Source organism: Falco cherrug, chromosome 4 (genome assembly GCF_023634085.1).
Source record: "Falco cherrug isolate bFalChe1 chromosome 4, bFalChe1.pri, whole genome shotgun sequence".
Lineage (NCBI taxonomy): Eukaryota > Metazoa > Chordata > Aves > Falconiformes > Falconidae > Falco > Falco cherrug.
Window position 1 is genome coordinate 74,730,561 of NC_073700.1, and position 24,655 is coordinate 74,755,215.

General features: G+C 37.2%; 1 protein-coding gene across 1 annotated transcript in view; it reads left to right on the forward strand.

Annotated features, from left to right (window-relative positions):
- Positions 1-1,628: 1,628 nt before the first annotated feature.
- Positions 1,629-24,655, forward strand: part of ZNF804B (zinc finger protein 804B) — a 74,824-nt gene continuing 51,797 nt past the window's right edge. Inside the window, exon 1 of the mRNA XM_027800170.2 lies at positions 1,629-1,863. Within this exon, the coding sequence (XP_027655971.2) occupies positions 1,855-1,863 (9 nt within the window). The 5' untranslated portion in view covers positions 1,629-1,854. The remainder of the gene's footprint in view (positions 1,864-24,655) is intronic.

Sequence of the window (24,655 nt, forward strand, 5' to 3'; positions counted from 1 at the left end):
TTTATGCCTTTGATAGCCCATCCATCTTTTCCACACTTTCAAATATCTCACAAATGCATACGTTCTCTACCAACATCTGAAATTTCAAGAACTGGAGAATGAAACAAAACATCAAAAGCATGTCATTAGTGTTGCAGTCAGGATTGCTGAGACATCTTTTAGCTTTGTCTCAATATAACCTGGAGTGGCACAGGTATGGAAATTATAAGTACTGGGAAAACAAAGTATCCTAACATTTATTTAGATAGTATAATGTGGTTTTGAGTGATGTTTTGTTCATTGTTACTATTGTTTCATCTGGCTAGATTGAAATGGATGCACTTGACATGTTATTCTGTCTTAATTTTCTCTCAGTCTCTACAGAATAGTAAAAATTATTTTGCTTGTTTCAGAAATGCATTAACAGAAGTTTAAGCAGCTCAGCCATTCAGCTGCTTACAGTTGTGGTGCTGAACAAATGTGGATGAATGACTGAAAACTGAAACTTGACCTGTAGGAATAATTTATCTGAGTAAAGGGCATGGGTGTGTAAGCATGGAGTTATAACTTAATTTTCCCCATGCTGAAAGCACTTAGAGCTGCTGGAAGCAGCACAAAATAGAGACAATTTGCTAAAGATAATGGGAACAATACAGGTGATGGTCACATATTATAAACACCTAAAAAAGAAGGAAAGCATTTTTACTGTGACCTCTTCCACTCTCTTCTAGTAGCGTTATTGGTATTATTAATTGTATTATTTGTTTAATATTAATTGTAAAAGAATTTGTAATGAAATTTTCTATGTTTGTGCAAAGTAATCTGCACTGAATTGTTACTCATGGGGGACACTTTCCTTTTCCAAACAAAGGCACAAGTTTGCTTGTTGTGTTTCAGAAGTTGCACGTTCTCTTTTTTATTTTCTACTTTGAATTATCTTCAAGGTTAATGAATTGGAAATTACTTTGCCTTTTCAGTTCCCAGAATCTAACATTAGTGGAATCTCCTGTTATGTGAAATATTGTGGCAAAGTGTAGGCAAAAGAGCTGCAATGAGGGAAAAACATAGAACATTTTTGCATGTGGATTTCTAATGTCAGACAAAGACAGATGTTAAAGGCATTGATTAATACACTTGCAGTTGATTCCATTTGGATTACTTTCATTCTCCAGTAAGACATAGTTTTAAAGGCAATAATAGCACAGAACACTGTGGTTAATTGTGTGTTACAGCTTCTAAAATTGTGTACACGATTCATTTGGAGGTCTTGTAATGTACATGCACAAGCCAAATAAATTAAAAATAAAGTCCTCTTGTTAATAATGATTTTTTGACACTTGGCACAGTCTTTTGTGTTGCATGAAAAAATAGACACACAGCTGTTAATTGACAAGGTAAGTAATAATCCTTTGATTACAGTAGCTAAAGGCTGTCTTTTAATGGAATTTACTTGTCACTTTTAATTCTTTTTAATCTTTGTCTGCATTTCATTAGAACAGCTTTATCATTCTGATGGCCCTCCTGTCGTTATTCTGATTGAGTTAATGGGTTGTCGTCATACCACGAAGCTCCAGTATAAAATATAATAGTGTTATATTTATAGTCTTCAGGGACATTTTTAAGATGATTGCTTTGCCAATCAGCTTTTCTGGTTTTACATAGTACATTATTGTAAATGGAGTGCTGTATTTTGCTTTCTCTTGCCTGGTAGGTACTCTGAGCAAAGCTTCTGTCTTAATCTTCCATGACTTAATCTACCTAGAAAATTCAACAGCCAGTTGGTGAGGGAGCTACAAAAGGTCTGTTACAATTTTCTGTCCTGCTCTTCAGCTGCGGTTTAAAAGCTACATGCCTGCACTGCAGTTTTCCTAACAGATGATACAGGTACTTGAATATTACTCAAAAACTTACCCGAGGTCTCATAATGCAGCTATTAAAGTGGATTTGTTGCTATCTTGTGTTCTCAGCTACAGCTGTAGAGCTGAAGGATGCGTGATATTTAGGCCTTTATGCTTCATTTACTTATCTTTGGAAAATGTAGTGTTCAAGGTACTGTATTTTTTCCATGTTACTGAGAAGTCTGATAAATTGCTAATAATTTTAAAGATAATACCATTTAATGGAAGAAAACCTTGTTAAATAATTGTGGAACATATGTTGGGCAGGTCATGATTACTTTTTCAATTATATTATTTAAAAATTATTCTGGTTGCATATATAATAATGCTTGGGTGGACAAGAATATTTGTCTTTTTAGGCTGAGAGAAGCAATGTACCATACAATAAACTATTATAGAGAATCCATTAATACAGTATTGATTAGATCTGTGATACAAGTCCAGCTGTGACACCAAGCCATGCTATTGGTATTGAACTATATAATACTCTGCTGCCGAACAGATGTCATAATTATAATAGGCAACATTTTATGATGTGTTTTTGGAAAGTGCCCTAGAGCATGACTTATCTATTTATAACAATGAGTTAATCTTTCCTACAAGCTAGGAAATGAGGAAGGTATATGGAAAAGAGCTACCTAAATTAATACATTTTTCCTTTTAAAATAATTCTAGTGTAACAATTTCATTCCTCTCTTTTCTATAGATACTTGCTAAAATAGGCTGCAGTTTTCAAAGAACATTTGTACTTATATTTATTGTCAAAAAATTCTTGATGAAGAAGCACAGACATGCTGATAATGTATTATATCACTAGGTAAGGTTTTCAGCACTGTAAACAGAAATGCAGAGGACTTTTTAAAAGTGTTTTCCATAAAGAAAAAAGATCTGTTATATTTGGGGGACTGTGAGTTGGTAGTGTTAATCAGCATTTTCTTGAAGAGGGCTACTTATCTACCTCGTGTTGCTTAAATCTATTACAATGTTAAGTAGCGTAGAAGAAAAATGCTGTGTCTCTTGATATGTATATATTCCTATGTACATGTATGTTCGCTTATGCTCACTGTTCTTGCAATTAACTGTTTAATCAGAGGGGGGGAAATTAAATATTTGTTTTATTTTAGTCAATTAAACTTTTCTTTGAGACACACTTTCATATGCTGCACGATTAGTAGACCTTAAGCATGTAACAGATACCTGACTGTGACCTTTGTTCTTCCGAGTTCCACGGTGTTAAATTGCAGACGTTAAAGCTTGGTGAATTATGTGCTGCTGTTGCTGCCACAAAAGACTGGCCTTTTGTTGAAGTTCCAGATGCAACTATATTTAAATGTTCTAATCAGAGGTAGAGGCTCCAGAACAATAACCTCTATGATTTTCTTCTGGAACCACCACGGGACATCCTTTAGGTTTTCTAGCTCTTATATAATTACTATTATTATTATTTGCATTCCTATAGTCCCCAGGAAGCCCAGTTGGGAAGGAAATCCATCTGAGTCCTCCCATACTATTTCTGCATAAGGAGAATCCAGTATGAAATCTTTCCAGCACAGACAAAGCTCACTTTGAAAATTCTGTCCCGTGCAAATCATTGAGAACAAGTACAAGATATGCAAAGATGTTTTTGATAGTAGCAACTTTTGCACTTTTTGAAAACCCTTCAAATATGGGTATTTTCAGAACACTGTACTTGGTGCCCAGGCTCTTGTCATCTGATTTTCCTTTTTTTGGGTAGCTATAGCAAAATGGTTCACATCAGCATTAGTATATTACAGAGAAGTCTATATAATGGCACTCTGAGGAATGGAGAGATTATACCGGTTCGCAGGCATTCCCAATATCTTGTAATTTTTAATGATTTCCAACATTGTACCCAATGTCTAAACTGTTTTCCAATTCCAATATGTCAGCACTTACATAGATTACTACTTGACTTGGATGGAAGCAGCCTCTCCTGTCTTCTATACTTAGTTCAAGCGTAATTGTCTTTATAGCTCGCTTAAAGACTGGTGCATAGATCTGTATTGATTCATATCTCTTTCTCTCCTCTATGAATTTGCATTTGTGGATGTTGCCAAACAAACTCAGCAAATTTATTATAGTATTATTCTAGACTGACTTAAAGGATAGGCAAGAGCAGATGATGGTTTCACGTGGGACCTATTAAAATACAGTGGTCATAGAACTGTAAACGCTTACCAGAAACCTACAAGGCAATAAAATTGCTCCCAGAAATAGTGTAGATTTACTCCACTGAGCTGAATCAGCAGAGGAAAATTCATAAATTTAGAAGTGTTTTATGAAAGATGCATTCACTCTCAAGAGGTCTGCTGGACTACCCTTATTCTATATCAATAAGTGAGGGCTCGTTAACAGAGGTAGATGAGTGGTGAAATACAAAAGAGACAGGAAAGACAGTATGGACATTTAGAATATACTGGGTAGAGAAATGGAGGCAAAAATTGACAGAAAGCGGGGAGGGAGGGGGGAAAATCAGAGAAAGACTAAAATAAAAGAACTTAGAAGAAGTAATAAGAGAAAATATGTGGAAGTTGAAGACAGCAGGATTTTAACTTCAGCTTAGACTGATGATATTTAATGCCCTAAGTCTCTAGATATCCTAGCAATAGTTGAGCTTGTCTTTTTCATCTCTTTTTGCTTCAGCACTGCACTATGGGATATAATTAAAGTTGGGCTAAGATAGCAACAAAATTGAATAAATTATTCATTGAAAACCAGCAACATTTTCTAAATAATGTATTCAACAAATAATATTCAACTAAAAATAGGTACAATATGCACACTATTCTGTGCAAACTCAGAGTTGGTCCTTGGCCCCCATTTTATCATAAGTAGTAGACAGATTTAATTTTTTTTAGGGGAGGCAAGCAAGAAATACTGCTTTTCTTTCTAGCCTCACAAGATAGGATATATGAGTGCATTTCACTGTTAGAATGTTAAAGTTCATCTCAGTATCATATTCTAATAAGTAAAAATTAACTAATCCCTTCAGTGGAACTAAGTGGTGGCCTAGACATCAGTGATAATGATATGATTATGCTCAGAAAGAAAGATAGTTCCAACCAGCTAGATGTATATTTAGTGCTTCAGAAAAGCTAGCTTTCAAAACTCAAGTAAAATTAACAGAAAATTCTGACTAAGAGCCAAAAGGTACACAGAAAATTTTAAGTGGAAGTGGATATGAGAAAGGATTTATGGAATAGACAGAAAGCTGCATTGCCTTCCTGAAAAGAACATCTACTTCTAAAAGTCAGTGGCAGCTCAGTGGCAATACAAAAAACAGCAATTGTCAATGAAAAGCAATGGGGGCAAAGTGGAAGAGTACAAAAATTAACAATTTTAATTAATAATTTGAAAAAATATTTGATAATAACAATAAACATGGGAGTATAAAACGCAGAGTACTTAAGATTAAAAATACAGGAGAAAAGGTGGTCTGTTGAGCTACAGCCTATGAGCTTCAAAAAATACATTATGAATGAAATAAATTTTGTCAAAATTTATATCCTATAAGTAATAAAAAGATCACATTTTAAACATATTTGAAATTTATATATATGTATAAAATGATGCAGAGAGGCCAAATATAATTATAGAATCATTTAGGTTGGAAAAGACCTTTAAGGTCATCAAGGCCACGACTGCGGAGACCATCACCAAACCATGTCCCTAAGCACCACATCTATGCATTTTTTAAATGCTTCCAGGGATGGTGTTTCCACCACCTCCCTGGGCAGCCTGATAAAACAAATGCTTGACTGCCCTTTCAGTAAAGAAATTTTTCCTAATATTCAATCTAAACCTCCCCTGGCACAACTGGAGGCCGTTTCCTCTTGTCCTGTCACTTGTTACTTGGTGAAGCAACAGATACCTATATAGAGTAGTGATAAGGTCTGCCCTGAGCCTCCTTTTCTCTGGGCTAAACACCCCCAGTTCCCTCAGCCGCTCCTCATAAGCCTTGTGCTCCAGACCCTTCACCAGTTTCGTTGCCCTTCTCTGGACACGCTCCAGCACCTCAACGTCCCCCTTGGTGTGAGGGGCCCAAAGCTGAACACAGTGTTCGAGGTGCGGCCTCACCAGTGCTGAGTACAGGGGCACAGTCACTTCCCTGGCCCTGCTGGCCTCACTCTTCCTGACACCAGCCAGGATGCTGTTGGCCTTCTTGGCCACCTGGGCACACTGCTGGCTCATGTGCACCAGCAGTGGACTAACACCCTAATGTCCTTTTCTGCCAGGCAGCTTTCCAGCCGCTTTTCCCCAAGCCTGTAGTGCTGCGTGGGGTTGTTGTGACCCCAGTGCAGGACCCACCACTTCTCCTCGCTGAAGCTCCTACAACTGGCCTCGGCCCATCAGCCCGGCCTGCCCAGACCCCCCTGCAGAGCCTCCTGCCCTCCAGCAGATCAACACTCCTCCCCAGCTTGGTGTTGACTGCAAACTGACTGAGGGTGCATTCGATCCCCTCGTCCAGATCATCAATAATCAAAACCTATTTGCATAAAACGAATATGGTGAGCATGAAGGTAATGGAAGTGAGATGACAAAGTGCTATCTGTTCCTTTAACATTATTAATCTAAACACAAATAAAGTATCCACACTGTAATCCACAAAAATATATGTCTTTTTCAAATGACCAGGCTTAGTACACATATTTCTAGAAGTCATTGGTCTTAAATGGACCTATGAAATATTTACATAGGTGTTGGATGATGAGGGATATTCTAGAAAGCTGAAGGAGTACTGGTGATATGTCAGTATTCAACAAGGGTGGTGGGATATTCCACAAACCATCATCCAATTTCAATTCTAAGCAAAATAACGTAAAAACCCCTGTGGGAAGAGCACTGTCAAGATATGCCAATACCTAAAGTATCTGCCTCCACAGATGTTGTTCTCTTCCTTGGTCTTTTACAGAAGCAAACTTACCCTGTCCTGCTTATCCTATCACTACAGATCTGCAGCTTTTCTTTGTGGTTGCCAGTGCAAAGGAAATAAGACTGGTGGGATATGTTTTTCTCCTGGTACTCCTATCAATAGAATACTTGTGGTGGGAACCCATCTTGCTTCCCTTGAAACAGCTTTGGTTAGAGAAGACAATAAATTTAGTATAGTGGCTTGTTTAGTTAATTTTTTATCAAGATTTTTAGGAAAGTATTCCATGTTAACCAAACATTTCTTAGCTAAAGCCAGTTTTTTACATGTATAGACATGGAAAACATACAAAGGAAAAAAATCATCTATTCTTTCTTTATAGTTTTCTCATTTAAATTCTAAAAAAAAATTGGTTTTGTCTTTACTACATAGACAGGGAAACTCATGTAGAGCTATTTTTCAGTTCTGAACCCTCAGTGTAATGCAGGTGGATACATTAACTCATTATTCATATTATATTCTAGTAAGTTAGAAGTGTTCACAATACAAAGTCAAATGTTAAATGGTTTTAGAACTGTCCGTTTTCCTCCAATTGCTAAGGAGTTGGACCTGTTATAATTAGTTTTACATTATCATTTTGGCTTACATTGTACTGCATAAACATACTGTTTAGTTTTACATTAAATAAATAAATATTTTTAAATCCACTGTCAAAATAATCTTGTTGAAAAGTGGGATGATGAAAGAGGAGTTATTGACAGAACACTGACTTGAGATAAACTGAATAAATTGTTTATGGCTTTATCACATGAAAGCATAGTTGCCATTCTGTATGGAAGTCATCACCACCCCACTTGACAGGACTTTCTAAAATAAAATCTATTAAAACCAGGAACATAGAAAGCAATTTAGGGAAAAATATCTGTGTTTTGGCTCATTCAAACTGCTCTTGTTAAAGCATTTGCAATAAATAAAATCTCTCAAAAGTTTCTTGTTCAACCACAATCACTTTAATTGCATTCATTATAATGTTTTGCATTGTACTCATTTGACAGCAGAGCTAAGCAGTCAATATGCTCCTTTTCAGCAGTCTCTGCTGTACCAATCTCATATTGTTAACAGTTGAGACAGATGCACTGTATAAGAATTTCACAATTGTACCAAATGCTTGTTGGCCTCTTACAACCTTCTGTTCACAAGCAAATGCGTAAAACAATAACTACCACGATAACTTCTTGCTTAGCTTTTAGAATAATTTAAATGGAAGAGCTGAAATCTGTATTTCAAATCTAGAAGAAAAAGTGGTATAGCAATGTAGTTTGAAATACATACAAACAAATTATTATATAAAACCAGCAGTTATAAAATCTAAAATGTCAGTATATGCAAATACACAGCTAAGACACCCAAACAAACTTAACTTTATGTAGGCCATAAAGAAGACAAAGATCCATATTATATACAGTCCATGCTTCTAACTGATATAAACTTTCTTTTATTTATCCATATATCTATCTAACTACATTTGTTTCTCTCTTGTAAATCATTTTCTTTGAAGTTTAATTGTCTTTTATATTTAGAATAATGTTTCATTGAATGTATAAAAATGTCAGATAATAAAGTCTACATAATACATCTGCTTAATGCCACAGCTGTGTTAGGCAAAGAAACAAAGCCTAAGATGCCCTGAAGTGGCAGTTAAGAAAGTCGGTACATGATATGTAGAATCTAAATATTTATATGAGTTTTGAGGTGGTTTATATTTTATAAATTTCATATTGTTTCTAATTTGTGTGTCTGAAGGCTGACATCATAGAATCATGGGACCACGGAATTATTCTGCATGGAAGAGACCTCAGGAGGTCTCTAGTCCAACCTCTTTCTCAGGCAGGGCCCACTGTGAGCTCTGACCAGGTTGTTCAGGGCTTTGTCCAGTCTGGTATTGAAAATGCCAAGGATATAGAACATGCAGCCTCCCTGGGCAACCTCTGTGATTGTTTGATAGTTCTTATTGGGAAAAAGTTTTTCCCTATATTGAGTCTGAACTCACCTTCTTTCACCTTATATACACTGTCTTTCATCCTCCCATCCTGAACCTCTGTGATGAGCTCTTCTCCTTCTTCCTGATGAACCCTTGTAAGTACTGCTGTTAGGTCCCTCCAAAGCTATCGCTTTCCCATCATGACCAAACCATAGCCCTTCAGTTTCTTACAGGGCAAGGGCTCCATCCTGACCATCTTGGAGGCCCTCATCAGACAAGGAAATCTCTTGTAAGTAGGTAGTATATATCTCTTGAATTGCCCAGTGCAAGAGGCTCCTGATGCCACCATGTTAGGGTGCTTTAGCTTTATTGCAGAAGGACATTTCTAGAACATTAGCAGTTCTTCCTTTCCTTTACTTCTAGTCCCTGTCCACTGGGTGGGTGATGGTTCTACCTGTGACCTTATTTTTCACTTTCAAAAACTGAGATTCCATGCAAAAAAAGAAGATGGATGTTTTTAGACTAGAAAAAAAAAATGAAGAATTTTCAATTCACATTTTAGCCTAAAGAAATCATTAGGGATCTTTTGAATTATGTAGAGACATGAAAAAATGTGATGGTTACATGTGTATTACCTAGTAGATTTTTATGACAATTACAATGTATAAATAATATTGGGTTGCTTAGCGTGCTCTGTGTACTAATCCATCTTCATATGGTAGTGACATATTTAATATGAGAATTTTTATGCCAAAAAAAATCCTAGGTAAGAAGTGTTAGCTGTTTTGCTACAGTTTACAGAGGTTTTTTTGCAAATTCTTTGTACATAAAACCAGCTTTTTAGTATTTTGGTATACACTCAACCATTAAGTAATTATATTTTTTAATAATTACCATAATATATATTTTTGTTATTATTGATTCCCCAGTTTACAAATTAATAAATTATAACTTTTACAGACCACGTAACCTAAACATAATGTTTCTAATAGTATCATCAATTAAGGTTTCACAGGAAATGAACAATATGACAGGAAATCTTTGAATCCATTGATATATTTCTTTTCTTATCCTTTATGCTTTGATCTTTCACTAATGTATTTTGGTTGTGTGCAGTATAATTCTGAGGAAGGGAGACTTTTTATATCTTTTTGTATATGCAGTATACCATGTAGGTTTATTTGTAACAGTAGTTGCAAAACCATTTATAAACTTATATTAGATCCACAAAAAAAAATATTATTCTCAATTAAAAATAAATCTTTGCTATATATGATAAGCTTGAATTTTAACCTTATACTAAAACGATAACCAATTATAGTCATGGCTTGTGGTCTAAGAGCACAATCAGTTTCTTAGATAGGTGAGACGAGATCATCCTTTTCATTTCAACTCAGAAAAGAATGCACTTGAATTCAATCACAGAGCAATGGGCAATATCAGACGAGAGATACAGACACAGAATCACTCAGCACCATGGTGTATATTTTTAATAGAATACCCCTCTCCGATGTTAAAGAAGCAGAATAATGAACATGTCCCAAATGGCTGTACTAAAAAGTGTGAAACAGAGCCAAAGAGTCTTCTAAATGGAGAATTAATTTTTTTTTCTGTTTCAGAAACACTTTATACTGTGTTCTTAGCTGCTATTTTGATTCTTTCTGCTTTATGCAGGTATATACCTACAGTTGCATTTTTGTGTGTGTTAAGTTCTATGAGCAATAGAGAACTATGATTTGTGAAATGCTTATGTGCTCTATGCCAAAAAATGGAGTTCAGACCACCTGTCATATGCAATCTTAGTCTGTGGCTATGAAGTTGCAAAAGTATGTCTCTCACTTAGTTACTGGAAGGACTGTATAAAATTAATGAGAAGCTCTCTTTTCCCAGGGATCTTCTTAAGTACTTGGCTAACGTTTTAACTTTTTTATGATTGCTTAAAAAAAATGCCATTATATAATTAGCATTGGAAAAGTCAGTGAAATCGAATATTTTTCTTTTAGAATAATTCAATGAAGATAGTAATAATTTTCATATCATATCTGTTATGGGAAATTTCACTGAAATTTACTCTTTGCATAGACCAAATTTATCTTCACTTATTTATCCTTGAAAATGTTCTTTGCCTACAAATTTGCAGAACAAATATGGAAGAATGATAGGCTGGACTGAACTTTAGCTGACTACATTTGGGCACAAATTTGTGTCTAGAGAAAGACCTAAAAAGTCATTTATTTCTCAAATTCTCCTCATTAGGAACAAGTTTCTGTAGGCATCATTCTTTCTTCACAAAACCTACCTAAGCTTTCCTGTGCAAGAACACACTGTTCTTCTGTGTTTATGCCAGATTTTGGTTAAGAGTCTTGAGTACTACTGCAATATAAACAATTAATAATTAGTATTATTACTATATTAAGAAGCAATGTGTTTATGATGTTGTGATTAAAGCCTGGCATCACAAACTGGCAAAAAATGTCTGTTTTTATTTACTATTTGACTTGCTCTTCAATGTGTCATTTAATACTTACAAACAAAATATTTGTTCATCTAATTTGATTTGGCAGTTGCATAAAGTACAGATTATATAAGGAAATAGAAAGAGTGTTGCCAGTTTGGTAAACACTTGTCATGAGAAGTTTCAAAACCTTAGTAAAATAATAATGTCAGAAACACAAAACACTACTAAAACCAAACCCACAGAATTGAAACTTTGGGCTATGGCAATAGACAAACTACTTGTGGTAATAAATAAGAGAATCAATGTAGAATTTTTCCCTGTTGAGAATTCTACAGAGAAAAATATCTGCAGTTATTGACATGGATTAAATATTTATTTAAAACAGTGTCTTGGTATCAGGCTCTTTTTCCTAAAGCTACTGGGTATAGGGAGCTATTAAAAAATACTTACTCTAGGTTTTAGTTGGTTTCAGAGAAGCTATTCATTCTGCTAGAGAATGTATTGCTTTGCTAACATACCGGAGCTATGGTTTTGGCCAACCTGCTCATTAATTTCTAAGCTTTCATGCACGTTGTTCTCAAATATGCAAATATTGATTAGATTTTTCAATGGAAAATGGGCATTTACATGTAATTGATGCAAAATACCCTGATGACAAGCTCATTCCAGCTCATTATTAGTTAAACATTAAACATCCCTGGAATTTTAGACTTTGCAAATGAGTTTGCCACTGCAATCATCCTCCATTTGCTCCAGCATGATAAGGGATGATCAAACAGCCATTTATGAACAACTTCAAGAAAAGCAAACAATAAGCTATACAACTCTCCAATTATTAATAATCTTCTTCCTAACATGCATACTGTTTTAAAGAATATCTTTGCTACACAAGTGCAATTTCATAGTATTTATCTATTTTTTTTTACCATTTAATCAAAGGACCAGTGCTCATAGACCTGTTTTCCAAAAAATTACTCATTCTTTCTGATTAATTTTACAATATATTACTTCACCAAGAAGTTATATTCTCTAATGCAGGATGGTGCCTACACACCCTTTTTGATATCCAGCTCAAAGCCATACTCACCTGAATGGTTTATTCCTCCTTGCTTAGTACCACTACCTGTGAACTCACCTATGAAGACACTGGCAATATACCAGAATAAATGGGGACGTTTGGTGTGCTTTGTCTCAGTCTCTACCTACAAAGACCATTAAGTTTCCATATTATGTGTTTAAATTTGTTATCATTGAGCAAATGAGTATTAAATTTTTATCCATTATGAGCATTTTTGCAGTCCTGATATTAAACATTTATGGACATCAAAGTGTGGGCAAAAATGTTGAGGTGACCTGTTTTACAATATAACCATCCAGAAAGATCAGTAGAAAACTTGGGGGAAAAAAAAAAACCAACTTCACAGTTGTTTTCACATAGAAAGAAGGTGATATAATTCCTTACAGAGGGTCAAAATTAAGTATTGGTAGATTGTGGAACTGGTTGTAAGAGTATGAAGGATATGAAGGTTTACTGAGCTCTAGGGTTAAAATATAATTAAAAGACTTTTCCAGCATTAAAAAAATAAAATACACCGACTGAGAAGGCAGTTTTGATAGCCATCTATAAAGCTTAGCCATGGAGTGGTAAACAAAAAGTCACAATCTCCCTAGAGAGTGTGGTAAACAAAAAGTCATCATCTCCCCACAGGCCACCGTTACAACATGACATTCAGGAACAGCGCTGAAATAGTGGCACAGAATCTGACACACCTTTAGTGGGGAAACAAAACAAGGCAAACAAGAATCCCAGAAACGGTCAATCTCATTTAACTTTTGTTATCTAAAATCAGGTGTCTACTTTTTTCATCCCAGACCCTCAGTATTAAGGACATTTTATCTCCTCGGCTTTAGGACCTCTATCTTACAAGGGCCATTGTTCACGTGAGAGTTGTTTATTTTTTGGCTCTAAAGGAATTCTGAAGTGAGCAGGCCTGGCTAAGACCAAATCTAATTTTTAGGTGGTTGAATCAGAATAAATCTATCCATGTAAGATTAATAACAATTCACTGGTAGTAAAGCAATATGTGGAGTGAATTTTCACCATGGGTGTAGAGATGTACCATTGAGGGCTAGTGTCAGGACCGAGCAGTTTCTGTTCAGATGTGCACATTAATAGTTACAGCTTTGTAGGGATTCAGATTTTACGATAATGGAGAAATGCCTGTGGTGGTGTAGAAGCTGAATATCTGTGAACTGGAGTAGTAAATTGCTGTAACACCTGAGCCTCTAAAAGTACGTGCATGTGTATCTGTGTCTGTGTGTGTATATGTATATGTACATGTAAATCTGCAGTCACCCTTGTCTGTCACTCATTATGCAAAGTGTAGATTCAGGAAAGGGCATAAAAATACTGTGAAGTCCTTGTCATCTCAGAGCATTTCTCTTGACAGAAAAGCTTGATCGGTGCTGAGGAAGAGGAGTGCACCCTGCATGTGAGGTTCAGGGCTCATGCCCTGGGGAATTATGAAATTATCTTTATTATTTGTATTACAGTACCATCTGGGGCTACTAGGCTTGGAGCTGGAGCCTTCTGTGGCGAGTAACATGCAAACAGCCAGAAGGTATCTGCCCTGGATTTTTTGTAATTTAAATTAGAATACAAAGAACAGCAGATGGATATAGACAGAAAGGAGAGGGGGGGAAAAGGAGGAGGGAAGGGGGAACAGACAGTGAGATAATACTATATTAGTAGCCAAAACACCTTCTAGTTTTGCTTTACAGCAAGGGAGAGGCTTCCCAAGCAAAGTGGAGTGACCTCATGACTTGCTGGATATTCATAGGTACCTGCCCTGCAACATATGGGAGATCCTGAAGGTAGGTGTGAAGGTATTTTAAAATCCAAACAACTAAGAGAAAAACACTGATGAGGTCAGATTTTGGGTTTAAAGCAAGGAAGAATGAGATCTCCTGAGACCCTAAGTAAACATGAGCATAATCTGTGTTGAGCTTTGACAGCAGTTATTCCATGAAGTTCATTCAACTGGACAGAGACTATGTTAGCCAACATTCAACCAGATGTGTTTCTTGCCACATAATTATAATAACAATTATTTCTTGTCTTTCGGTTACAAAAAGAGAAATTCTTCAGTATATTCTTTTGTAATTGTTAATATGCAACAGGAATGGATTTATAAATACCCAAAGCCATTAAAGCAATTCAGTTCGTTCGTGACTTGTACAATCATATATCACGCTCTGAAACTTGTTTTGGAGAAATGGTTACATAATTGAAGGATAATTAACTGGGCCTACTCCAATAGCTCCATTACAAAACAAGAGTGAAAAAATGAAACTGCTTCAAAACTTACTGAATATCTGTTCTGGCCTTCAGGGTATTTTTTAGAAAGCCTGACAGTCTGTGAGAATCCATTTAATGACCTTGAATTTGAAGTTGCTCCATCGCTACTAGATTTTGTGCCATTTAATCAGTTATATCCTCAAGAACATCCTGCAACACAAGTGACACAAGGTAATTCAAAGCTGTTAGATAAGGGGATATGAGGCATTAAAAGCTTGGGGCTGAATTTTTAAAACGTGCCTCTCCTATGTGCTTGGGCAACTTTGACACACAAAGCTATGCATATCCAAAAAAAAAGGGAATACACTAGACACTCTTCAGAAAACTGTAACATGAAGCATTGCCCCTGAGAGGTGAGCTTCAGATGTTAGCTCTGTAAGTAAAGCAGTAGATTAACATAGAATGAGGTGAGCTTCTAATGTTAGGTCTGTAAGTGAAGTGGTAGATTAATGTAGAGTATCTGATAGCAAATAGAATGTAAGGAATCACTCCATTTTCAATGGATTTAATACAACTGAGATAGGCCTTTCATCTCTAAGAAAATCATAAACAAAAAATATTTCCATTGTCTTTCTTTCTTGTTTTTTTCCTCTAAATATTATAGCCTTTATTGATGGGAACAGAGGAGAAACAGAAGTATAAGATTAGGTGTCTTTAAAATGATAAAACAGAGTGAAATTTGTTTATTTGTTGGTTAAAATTCTTCACTGTTTTAAAACTGTGAACAAACATGTAAATAAAGCAGAAGTGCCTGAAACAGCAATGTCCATTTTGCAGATTGACATTCTCTGAGTCTGAACTTCCACAGCTATTTTAAGAGCACTGTGTGCTCCTGAAATCTGTAAAGTATGATGAAATGTGATTTAATTGACAGGAGTTTGGTTAATAAAACTGAAATGTCAGGTTACTTAAGATTAATACGTGACTTACCTTTCACTGACATTATCAACAGTAGTTCAAACAGTGAAAGGGCTGAAATTTGTTTTAGGTAGTATTTGTTCTCATTTTAAGCTGAAAAGCATAATAAAATAATACTGTGTTGGGTAGTACAGTTATCTTTCACAGCTATGAAGGAAGGAAGGTGAAATAAGGAATTTAACAAAGGTAATGAAGACTAACAGTCAATGAAGACAGTTGACTGGTGTGAACAGAGCATGTACTAGTTTTGCTGTATCTGAGTTTCTGGGAAAAAGCAGATGAGGTCTCTGGGTTGCTGTTGATCAGAGAGCAGAATAAAATGTTCCTTTTGAGGACCTGGTGTAATTTGGTGTATGTTCACACAATTGCAAAATTGCAAGCAATTGAATTAGTCATCTTAAGGAGTTTCTGCCTGCGAGCACAGATGCAGTAATAGACATACTCCAGCCCATCCAAATAGTAAAGCAATAACTGAGTTTCAGGACGAGGATGGGCAGATGTTTATGCCCATCATCTCCATCCTGAGAATTCCTGTCACTGTGGTTTACAGCTGTCAGTAGAGCCAACATTACTGATCAGCAGATGCTGAGGGAACAGCTACATAGAAAGATCATATTCAAGACTGGATGCATTTCAAGATGAAGACAATGTACTTAGCAGTGTGTTCAGATTCTCCCTCCTTAGCACTCTGTAGAGACTTTGGAGCCCCTGAGAGCTGCACTCGGAGCCCTTCTTGGTGCCCTGCATAGTTTGGTTGTCACGGTGCTGGGCTTGGGGATACACTGTGAGGTGACTTTCTTTTGTGGCTATTGAGGAGACAAGAAGAGAACATGCACAATGGCATGGGATATCAACTGATTATTCAAAATATACTTGTTCTTTTACCTTGTATTTATATGTTGGATGTTAAATCTCCAGAAATAGAGGGAAGTTATGAAATACAGACTAAATAACAGAAGAATATACTAGACTAGAATTTCACATTTTACTTCATTAAAAATAGTGAACCATACAAATAATGAGTGCTGGTGTAATCAATTTGATAATATAGTCATATAGTTAAATGTCTTTACTTGCCATTTAGTAACACTTACTGTTTTGACACCATTGTTTTCACAGGCAGTGCTTAACATTCATCTATTTATAAATAAACACACTGGCAAACCCATACATTTCTGCATATTCTTTGTAATAGGTATTACAGAAAATTGCTGGGTGAGAGATTGCTAAGGTAGCAGAAGAAAAAGGTGGTTTATATAGCAGCATTTTTTCCCTGCTGGTAGGTACTTGGACAAGATTTGGCTTTGAAGTAATAGCAGGTATAAGACTTACTAGACCTGTTTCATTTTCCATATTGGATACACTAGAGGCACCTGAACGGGAGAGTATTGAAGTGTTGAAATCAAAAAGATGCAAAGAGCCAGTGTGGCCATATTATCAGAAAGCACACAGCTTCGGCCATTTCCAACCACAGTCATGTGCCTTTTATCTTTTATTTGACTGGAAAGCAGGCTTTTAACTTGCTCTGTTTTGACTTTGTACTTATGCAGCAGTAGCATCACACAGTGTTGTCCAGCGTTTTTGCATGTAGGAGCTTCCACTGTGCCATTTTGATTGTATCAATGTGTTCAAGGAGCAGCTTGAAGCAGACTAAGAATGCCTCTGAAGCAGACAATGAAGTTATGTTTATCAGTGAGCATTTTCCCTAGTATTGTCTCAGACCTGGTGTTACTTAAATGTCCCAAAACTTCTGACAAACTATAATTGTATTGCATGTATGTATAATAGCAGTGGAGCATTGCAGTAAGACTCGACATTTTCTTAGGTATTAGAGATGAGCACTAAAATGGGGATCACTTTCTGCAGCCCACAAAAGGTAGGGGATACAGGCATGTCAGAAGCATGATAGGAGCACTCTGAGTTTGTGTGTGCACCCAGCCTTAGTTTTTCTCAGGGACGTACTCGGAGCTGGTTCCTCTGGTACACCAGCAACAGTGTACTGTTTACAGTACACTGTAACAGGCATACTGGTGTTTAGGTCACATTTTGGCTTTGGAAATTATTTCCTTCTTCTTAACACTCTCCCACTTGGTCATTCATCTGGGTTCAGATGTGCACCTTGTGAGTTTGCTGAGCATTGTGGAACAGACAGGATAAAATATGATTCGGCATTGTATTTTTTTGAAGGCAAATATTGTGACTCAGAAAAAAATATAGTCAGGAAATGCTGGAAGTTTTGTAAACTTTATTTGCTCAAAACCAAACAATCTAGTCTGCCTGTCAGCAGACATGTACTTCAGTGCCTCTGTATGTGCTCTAATTCAGGTATTTTCAGTATGTTCTAAGGTTGTAGAGTAACAAACAATAGCCATCACCTTGTTTTATCATGTATTTTATACTAAAACCAACAGCGATGGTCTGGTATGTAGTATGGGCAGTCCTATTTTGAAAAATGTAGCAACACAGAAGCATTCGGTTTATTGATCCTGTCTCTCCATTAGTTCCTATCTCACCTGTCTTTTTCCTCGGCACTATAAACAGTGAAGCACATCAAAGACAGTGCCGGAAACATTCATAGTAACTCTGAGACCAAATCCCACACAACAGAAGAGCTATTGCAAATCGTATGTTTTTCTTCTGAAATAAGAGCATTTTTAAGTGCAGTCTTTGGATCAAGATGATCTTCATGTAATTTATGCAATAGCAAATACAGTCCTACAAATACAAAAGTCTTTTACCAGCAAGATCAGTGAGTCTTTCCCTCCCTCTAACCTCCCATCAGTGTAATGGGCAATCCAGTGATGTAGGGGAGATAGGGAACACGCTGTCAGCAGCCTGGATGAATTCTTCTTTTTTCTTTCACATATGTTTTTACAATTAAGTCTACCTTACTTATGAACTAGAAATTGGAACAGGTTCTTCACAGAGCTTTCCCAAGCTGCATGCCACTTTTTCACTCTGCTGTTGAAAATATGCTTTTACACAAAGTAGCTCACTTCCACTAAAGAGAGCTGTGAACTATTAAGAAAGTACAAAAATTAAGGCATAAAAGTAACGAAGTGCTGTAGAAAAGCCTCTGAAGAACTGCCCCAGTCAGAATGCAGTGACAGAATATTCCCATCTTGGGATCATCCTGAGGGAAAAATGAAACCTCATGAGAAAGGTAGAAAAATTCCGGCTTGAAAGGATCACAAAGGATTAAATTAAAAAGCCTGAAAACATTCAGAAGTTTAATGAAATGACTGAGTCAGTAACAGTCCATTTCTTTGGTCCTTCTGGCACATTTCATTTTAAAAATTAGATTATTTGTATTCTCTCCATATTCAATAATTCTCTACCTATTTTATCATTGAATTACATTATGTTTCCTAACTGTACCTTTTTTTCCTCAGGGTGTGGCATTTACCCTTTTTTGTCCTCAACAGAGCTTTTTACACTGAAATTTTGTTCTTACCTCCTGGTATTCATTTGTGGTGTTTTACATAATTTTTCTGACGTTCTATGAATGTGTATATGTAGTGTTTCTATAGCTACTAGAAATGAATCTTGGGCTCAGCAAATTAGCACAGCTAATGAATAATTGTAAAAGCTAGCTAGAACTGTATTTGCCAGAGACCACAGAAAGGCTCAGACAAAAGGTTTGTCAGTGTTTAGTTCCTTTTGGGGAACCAATTTTACAAATGTTGAAGCCAATGTAACCTCACAGCTTGCAAGCCTGAATTCTTAATGTACGCCCCTGTTGAAACCACTGGACAAAGACATCTTCAGGTTTCTCTGTTTTTGACTCCATGGAACAGAATGTTTCCTTTTGGTTAGAGGTTTTAGGAAGGAGAGGTTACTCTTATTCTGATCACACCCATATAAAGTTAGAGAGTACTAGAGACAGCTTGTCTAATACTGATCTTTACAGTATTGGAGGGAAATCTATTTTCCTAACATTTTGAATTTTCAGAAGTAGACTCATCTTTTTGTGTTCTCCATCAGTCTGTATGAAAAAAAGAGAAACCCTTTTGGTGTTTCAACAAAATATTTAACACTATTTTAGTGAGAATAGAATAAAAAAAACCCCGAAAAACAAACAAAAAAACCCCCAAACACACAAAAGAACAAAATCCACACCTTTTTTTCTTATTATTATAAAATTTGGTAATGTAATTTTGAGCAGTCTTACAGTCAAGGTGGCTAAGACTTCAGTGGTCTGTGTAGACTTCTTAAGGAGTAATGCATATGAAATTGATTTTATCTAGGTTATTGTACATAGTAACTGAAAATTGCCTACTTAAAGTGCAATCACTATCTTCATTTCTGCAGTGCTTGCAAGTACTCATAGGGAAAAAATGCAGGTATGCTGTGAGGTTATCTACCACACATTGAACTCTGGCATCCCCCGAACAGTCCAACAGATCTTTATGAAATAGCAGCAGAAACTATTATTTGTTAAAAGTCCATTCTCTTCTTTTAACCAAAATACCCTGTGGCTGGAGTGTAGCTACACAAACAAATTTATCCCTACAGACAAAAATAATCTGAAGACTGTCTTTCTAACACCACTTATTGTACTGTCATAGCATATTACAAACCCCTACTCCCCTGTATTAAAGAAGGAGTTGTGGCTTTTTTTACTTTATGGTGAAAAATAACTTACAGAAGCAGGTTTTCACAGGAAGGATTTGAACACTGATAAGGGTCACACTGGTCACTTTCCTTTTAATCGAATATAAAAGAGAATTAGATGTGGTGGAACAACTGCAGAATAAGCATCGTTCCTCACTCATTGGTTGGCAGTTCCATCATCCCTAATGAGAAGGATGGTTAAGGGACATCCCCCCTGTGAAGAGATGCTTGGTTTCCACTAATTCTGGAAAATACAGAGTAATAAATGACCTGAAAATTAGAATTTTTAAAAAAATTATTTTTTTCTTTTCAGTGGATAGTCAGTGAAGTTGACAGGACAGTGGAAAGTTTTTCCTAGCTTTAAAGTGGGAAGTTTTTACTAACATGCTTTACTGGGGATACAAGCCCCGCCAACCTAACCTAGAACAGGTTTTGAAGTGATTAAAGCTTGGAAGTCAAAAAAATAAATTTCTCCAAATTAATGTCCTAATCTGACAAGGCTGATCTATTTCCCTTGTCCGTTATAGGTGTCAACAGAAAAGATTTGAAAAGATTTCAGTTTTTCCCTTAGCTGTAAACACTTAATTCATATTCCAAGATGAGACTCATATCCAGACTGAAACATCTAAGTTTACATGTCTAGACATGAACTATTGACAGGATTCACCTGCCTGAGTTTCCTCACTTAGTGACATTTCCAACACCCAAGGATATTCCACCTGCTGTCCAGGTGCCTCTTCTAAAAACATGTAAAGTGGGGTCCACTGCATCAGAAGCCCTGTGTGGATGTCTTGATAACCACAGACATCTCAAAAGGCACTCAAAATTCTGAGCAGCACAGGCCATTTAGTGTAGAGAACAGCTCATGTTGCTCCAAAGTAGATCTCAAGTTTGGCTGAACCTTCTCTCCCAGCCCACTTGCTCAGCTGACAAGGCATTAGATGCAACTGCCCTTGTCAGCATCTAAGGTTAAAGCTAGCGCATAGGTAGGAGATAGTATCTAAAGCAGATTGATGCTCTTACAGAGCAGTACTAAGTACATATCAGGTAACGCTGGATGTGTGTGGGCAGCAGAACCAAACCCCAGCACTCGACTGGCTGTAATAGGAGAGCCTAGACAGTGCACATTTAGACACCTGTCCTTAGGTGAAATGAATACCTTTCTAAATGTCTGCACTAATGACTGCATGGGTTTGTGCTCAGTATGACTACCTTGTTAAAGTCATCTTCTGTTACTCAGCTCCATGTGGTGCTTTGGCAGCCCATGGGAGCGAGCATCCTTGCAGGGATTTCTGGCTCACTGCTCTTAGGAAAACTTTTCTTGGAGCTGGTAATGAGAACGCCCTCTATGATGATGGAAAGCGGAGTGTAGAAATGTTCTGTGGGTGCTGAAGGTCAGCACCTGTTTTCTAGCTTTTCGTGCCCTGGTATTGAATCTGTAGTCGGATCTTTTTGTGCCTAATCTGAGCAAGCTAATGGAACTGTGCAAACTTACTGCTGTGCACACATAGCAGGTGACTGTACAGCCTGATGATGTACCATAGTATGTTTCTCAGTGGCCTCAGATAAATCTGAGGGTACGATTTAAAGCTGATGATGTCATTTTATTGGTATTTTTTGTTTATAAACAGATAGGTGTTGTTATAGCTTTATCAATTCTATGCCGTATCACCTACCCATGGTATGTATGGTACATCATTATTTACATCAGAACTGATGTTGTGCAAAACCATAGCTAGTGAAAGTCCATTCCTATAATTAAGGTAAAATTAGTGCTATACTGGCAATCAGCTGACTACTACAGCACTGCCCCAAGTAAGAAAGCATTGCAGGGATGGATAGGAAACTTAAGAAAACCCAAAAAATCCTTTTTTACTCTAGGTTAATTCTGTATACAGGATATATAAGAAGGACATGGATCTGTTGGAGTAAGTCCAGAGGAGGGCCACAAAGATGGTGAGGAGGTTGGAGCACTTCACCTGTGAAGACAGGTTTAGAGAGTTGGGCTTGTTCAGCCTGGAGAAGAGAAGGCTCCACTGGGACCTTCTAGTAGCCTTCCAGTACCTAAAGGGGGCCTACAAGAAAGCTGGAGAGGGACTTCTTAAAACGGCATGTAGTGATAGGACAAGGGATAATGGCTTTAGGCTGAAAGAAGGTAGATTGAGATTAGATATGAGGAAGAAACTCTTGACTATGAGTGTGGTGAGATGCTGGAACAGGTTGCCCAGAGAAGCTGGCAGTGTTCAAGACCAGGCTGGATGGGGCTTTGAGACACCTGGTCTAATGGAATGTGTCCCTGCCCCTGGCAGAGGGGTTGGAACTAGGTGATCTTTAAGGTCTCTTCCAACTCAAAACATTCTATTATTCTGTGATTCTAAAATTCTATGTTATAGCACTAAGAGGATAATTTGGTTTATAAGTATTCTGTCTCTAAACCAGTCTTTGTCTTGAATCACTTCAAAATCCACCTGGCAGTATACATTTCCTGGTGCCTCCAGGCCAGATTGCCAGCTTTGGACTGCAGGCAAGTGCCTGCCCATTCTAAGCCAAAGCGTACTCCTCCGTACACACATCCTGTGCTGGAGAGATTAAACCCCAGAGGAAAATCTTCTGAACAGTTCCAAAAATACCATCCCTCTTCTTATTCTTCTCTGCCAAAAGAAATTACTAATATTTGCCCTATGTAAAGGCTCCAATAGCATTGCTGTTTGGAACTCAGCTGCTCTGAGACGAAAAATCCACCCAATAAATCCAATAAAAAGCACAGAAGAACAAAAAATAGGGTATTACTCTAATACACTTCAGGTATGTGAGCATGCAACTGTCACGCAGTTACAGGGAGACGGACAAGATCATCTAGACTGTATGTATTTTCTTCTCTATCAAAAATTGTTATGGTTCTATAATTAGATCAAAAAAGTCATGCTTTCTTCAGCCTGCAAGTGGTGCCAGGTGTTATCAGCATGGAAAGGCAAGACATTTAAACCACTCAGGCAGGTGAAGTCACTGTCACTGATACTATTTTCCTGAGTGCCGATAACAGTTGTTCAGCTAATCCAGTTCATAGACTGCTTTGCTATATTGTAATGATATTTTTACCCCTGGAAGAAAGCCATATGCTATTGAAATGATGCTTGATAATGTTTCTGTACCGGTTCTGCTTCAATTGACCTGACTGTGGTGTTATCAAAATGTTCAGTTTATAGAACCTAAGCTGTATTTGGTGTCTCCTTGATGGAAAAGAAAAATCAGCCCCTAAACGTAGTGACCTTAATACATAAGTTATAGATGACACTTTTCTTGGATGCAAGAGGGAGCAAATTAGCTTTGGGAGCTCACTTTCTTTTCACTGCTATTTGAAAGCTACACATTGCTAATGGACTGTCCTTCGCTTCTGCACAGAGCAACCCTTGTGTTTGACCCCATCTCCCTGGTGGCAGGCTGGATGCAGGCTGGTGGGTGGGCTATGCAGTGAGCTTGTATTAACATAACTCAGAAAGCTACCATTCCCATTTTTAACATAAAACCCTCAAACCCAGAAAGATATAGAGAAGCTAAAAAAACAGCTGTCGACCAAGGAGGTGCCATGTCATACAGTATGCTGACAACTGGCCTACTGTCGTGTAGCAAAACCTTTGTGCTTTACTGAGTTCAGGTGAAACAGGGACAAATTCTGACTGGGGAAGTTGCAAAAAGGGGATCCTAGTCTGCTCTGACTAGCAGGTAGCCAGGCCTTGTCTACAGTAACAAATAATTCAGTATAGCAGGAGTGGATCTGTGAACTGAAACAGTTGGGTTTGAGACACCTACAGCCACCTTGTTGTTTGGAGATTTTGCTTTGGACAAGTTTTAGGCTGCTCACTTGGAGCAGATGTCCCCACCATGCATATGGCTCAGAAGTGTTTGCAGGATAAGTCATTAGTTGAGACGTTTATGTTTCCATTAGTGGTTGGAGAACATTTGGCATGCACCCAGGGCAGGCTTCTCCTCTAGTTTCCCTTGAAAGAAAGCTAGCTCCATGCACCACAGCTGCTCCATGAACCAAAACAATGTGCAGGAGGTGGAGAAGGCTTTTAGGTTTGCTTCAAAAGCTCGCTACTGCTTTGATCCAAAATACTAACACAGAGACAGCCACACTCTCTGAAGAACTGCTTGAGGCCTTTTATTTCTAGCGTAAGTAAAGGAAACATTAAATAAAATGCATTGCCTCAAACTTATCTATTTTAAGTTTCTCATCTCTGCACTGCAGTTAATTTCCTTTTGCCTTAAGATTCTTGAGTGTCTCGTATGAGGTGGCCTGGCTGAAATGTTTTGATGACAGAGGCTGTTATACAAGAGTAATGATTACACTGAAACCCTAAGTTCTAGAATCTGATAAAAGCATGTCAGCAGCTTTTGGGGTCCCAGAGTCCAACCAACCCCAACAGCTCTTGACAACTCAAAAGACTAGAAGACTGAAGTCTTATTTCAATGACAGCAGGATGAATGCAAACATGGGGATCCACAGATGTGTATGGGAATACTAACTCAGAATTCCCAACTGCTTGTTTTGCTTGCA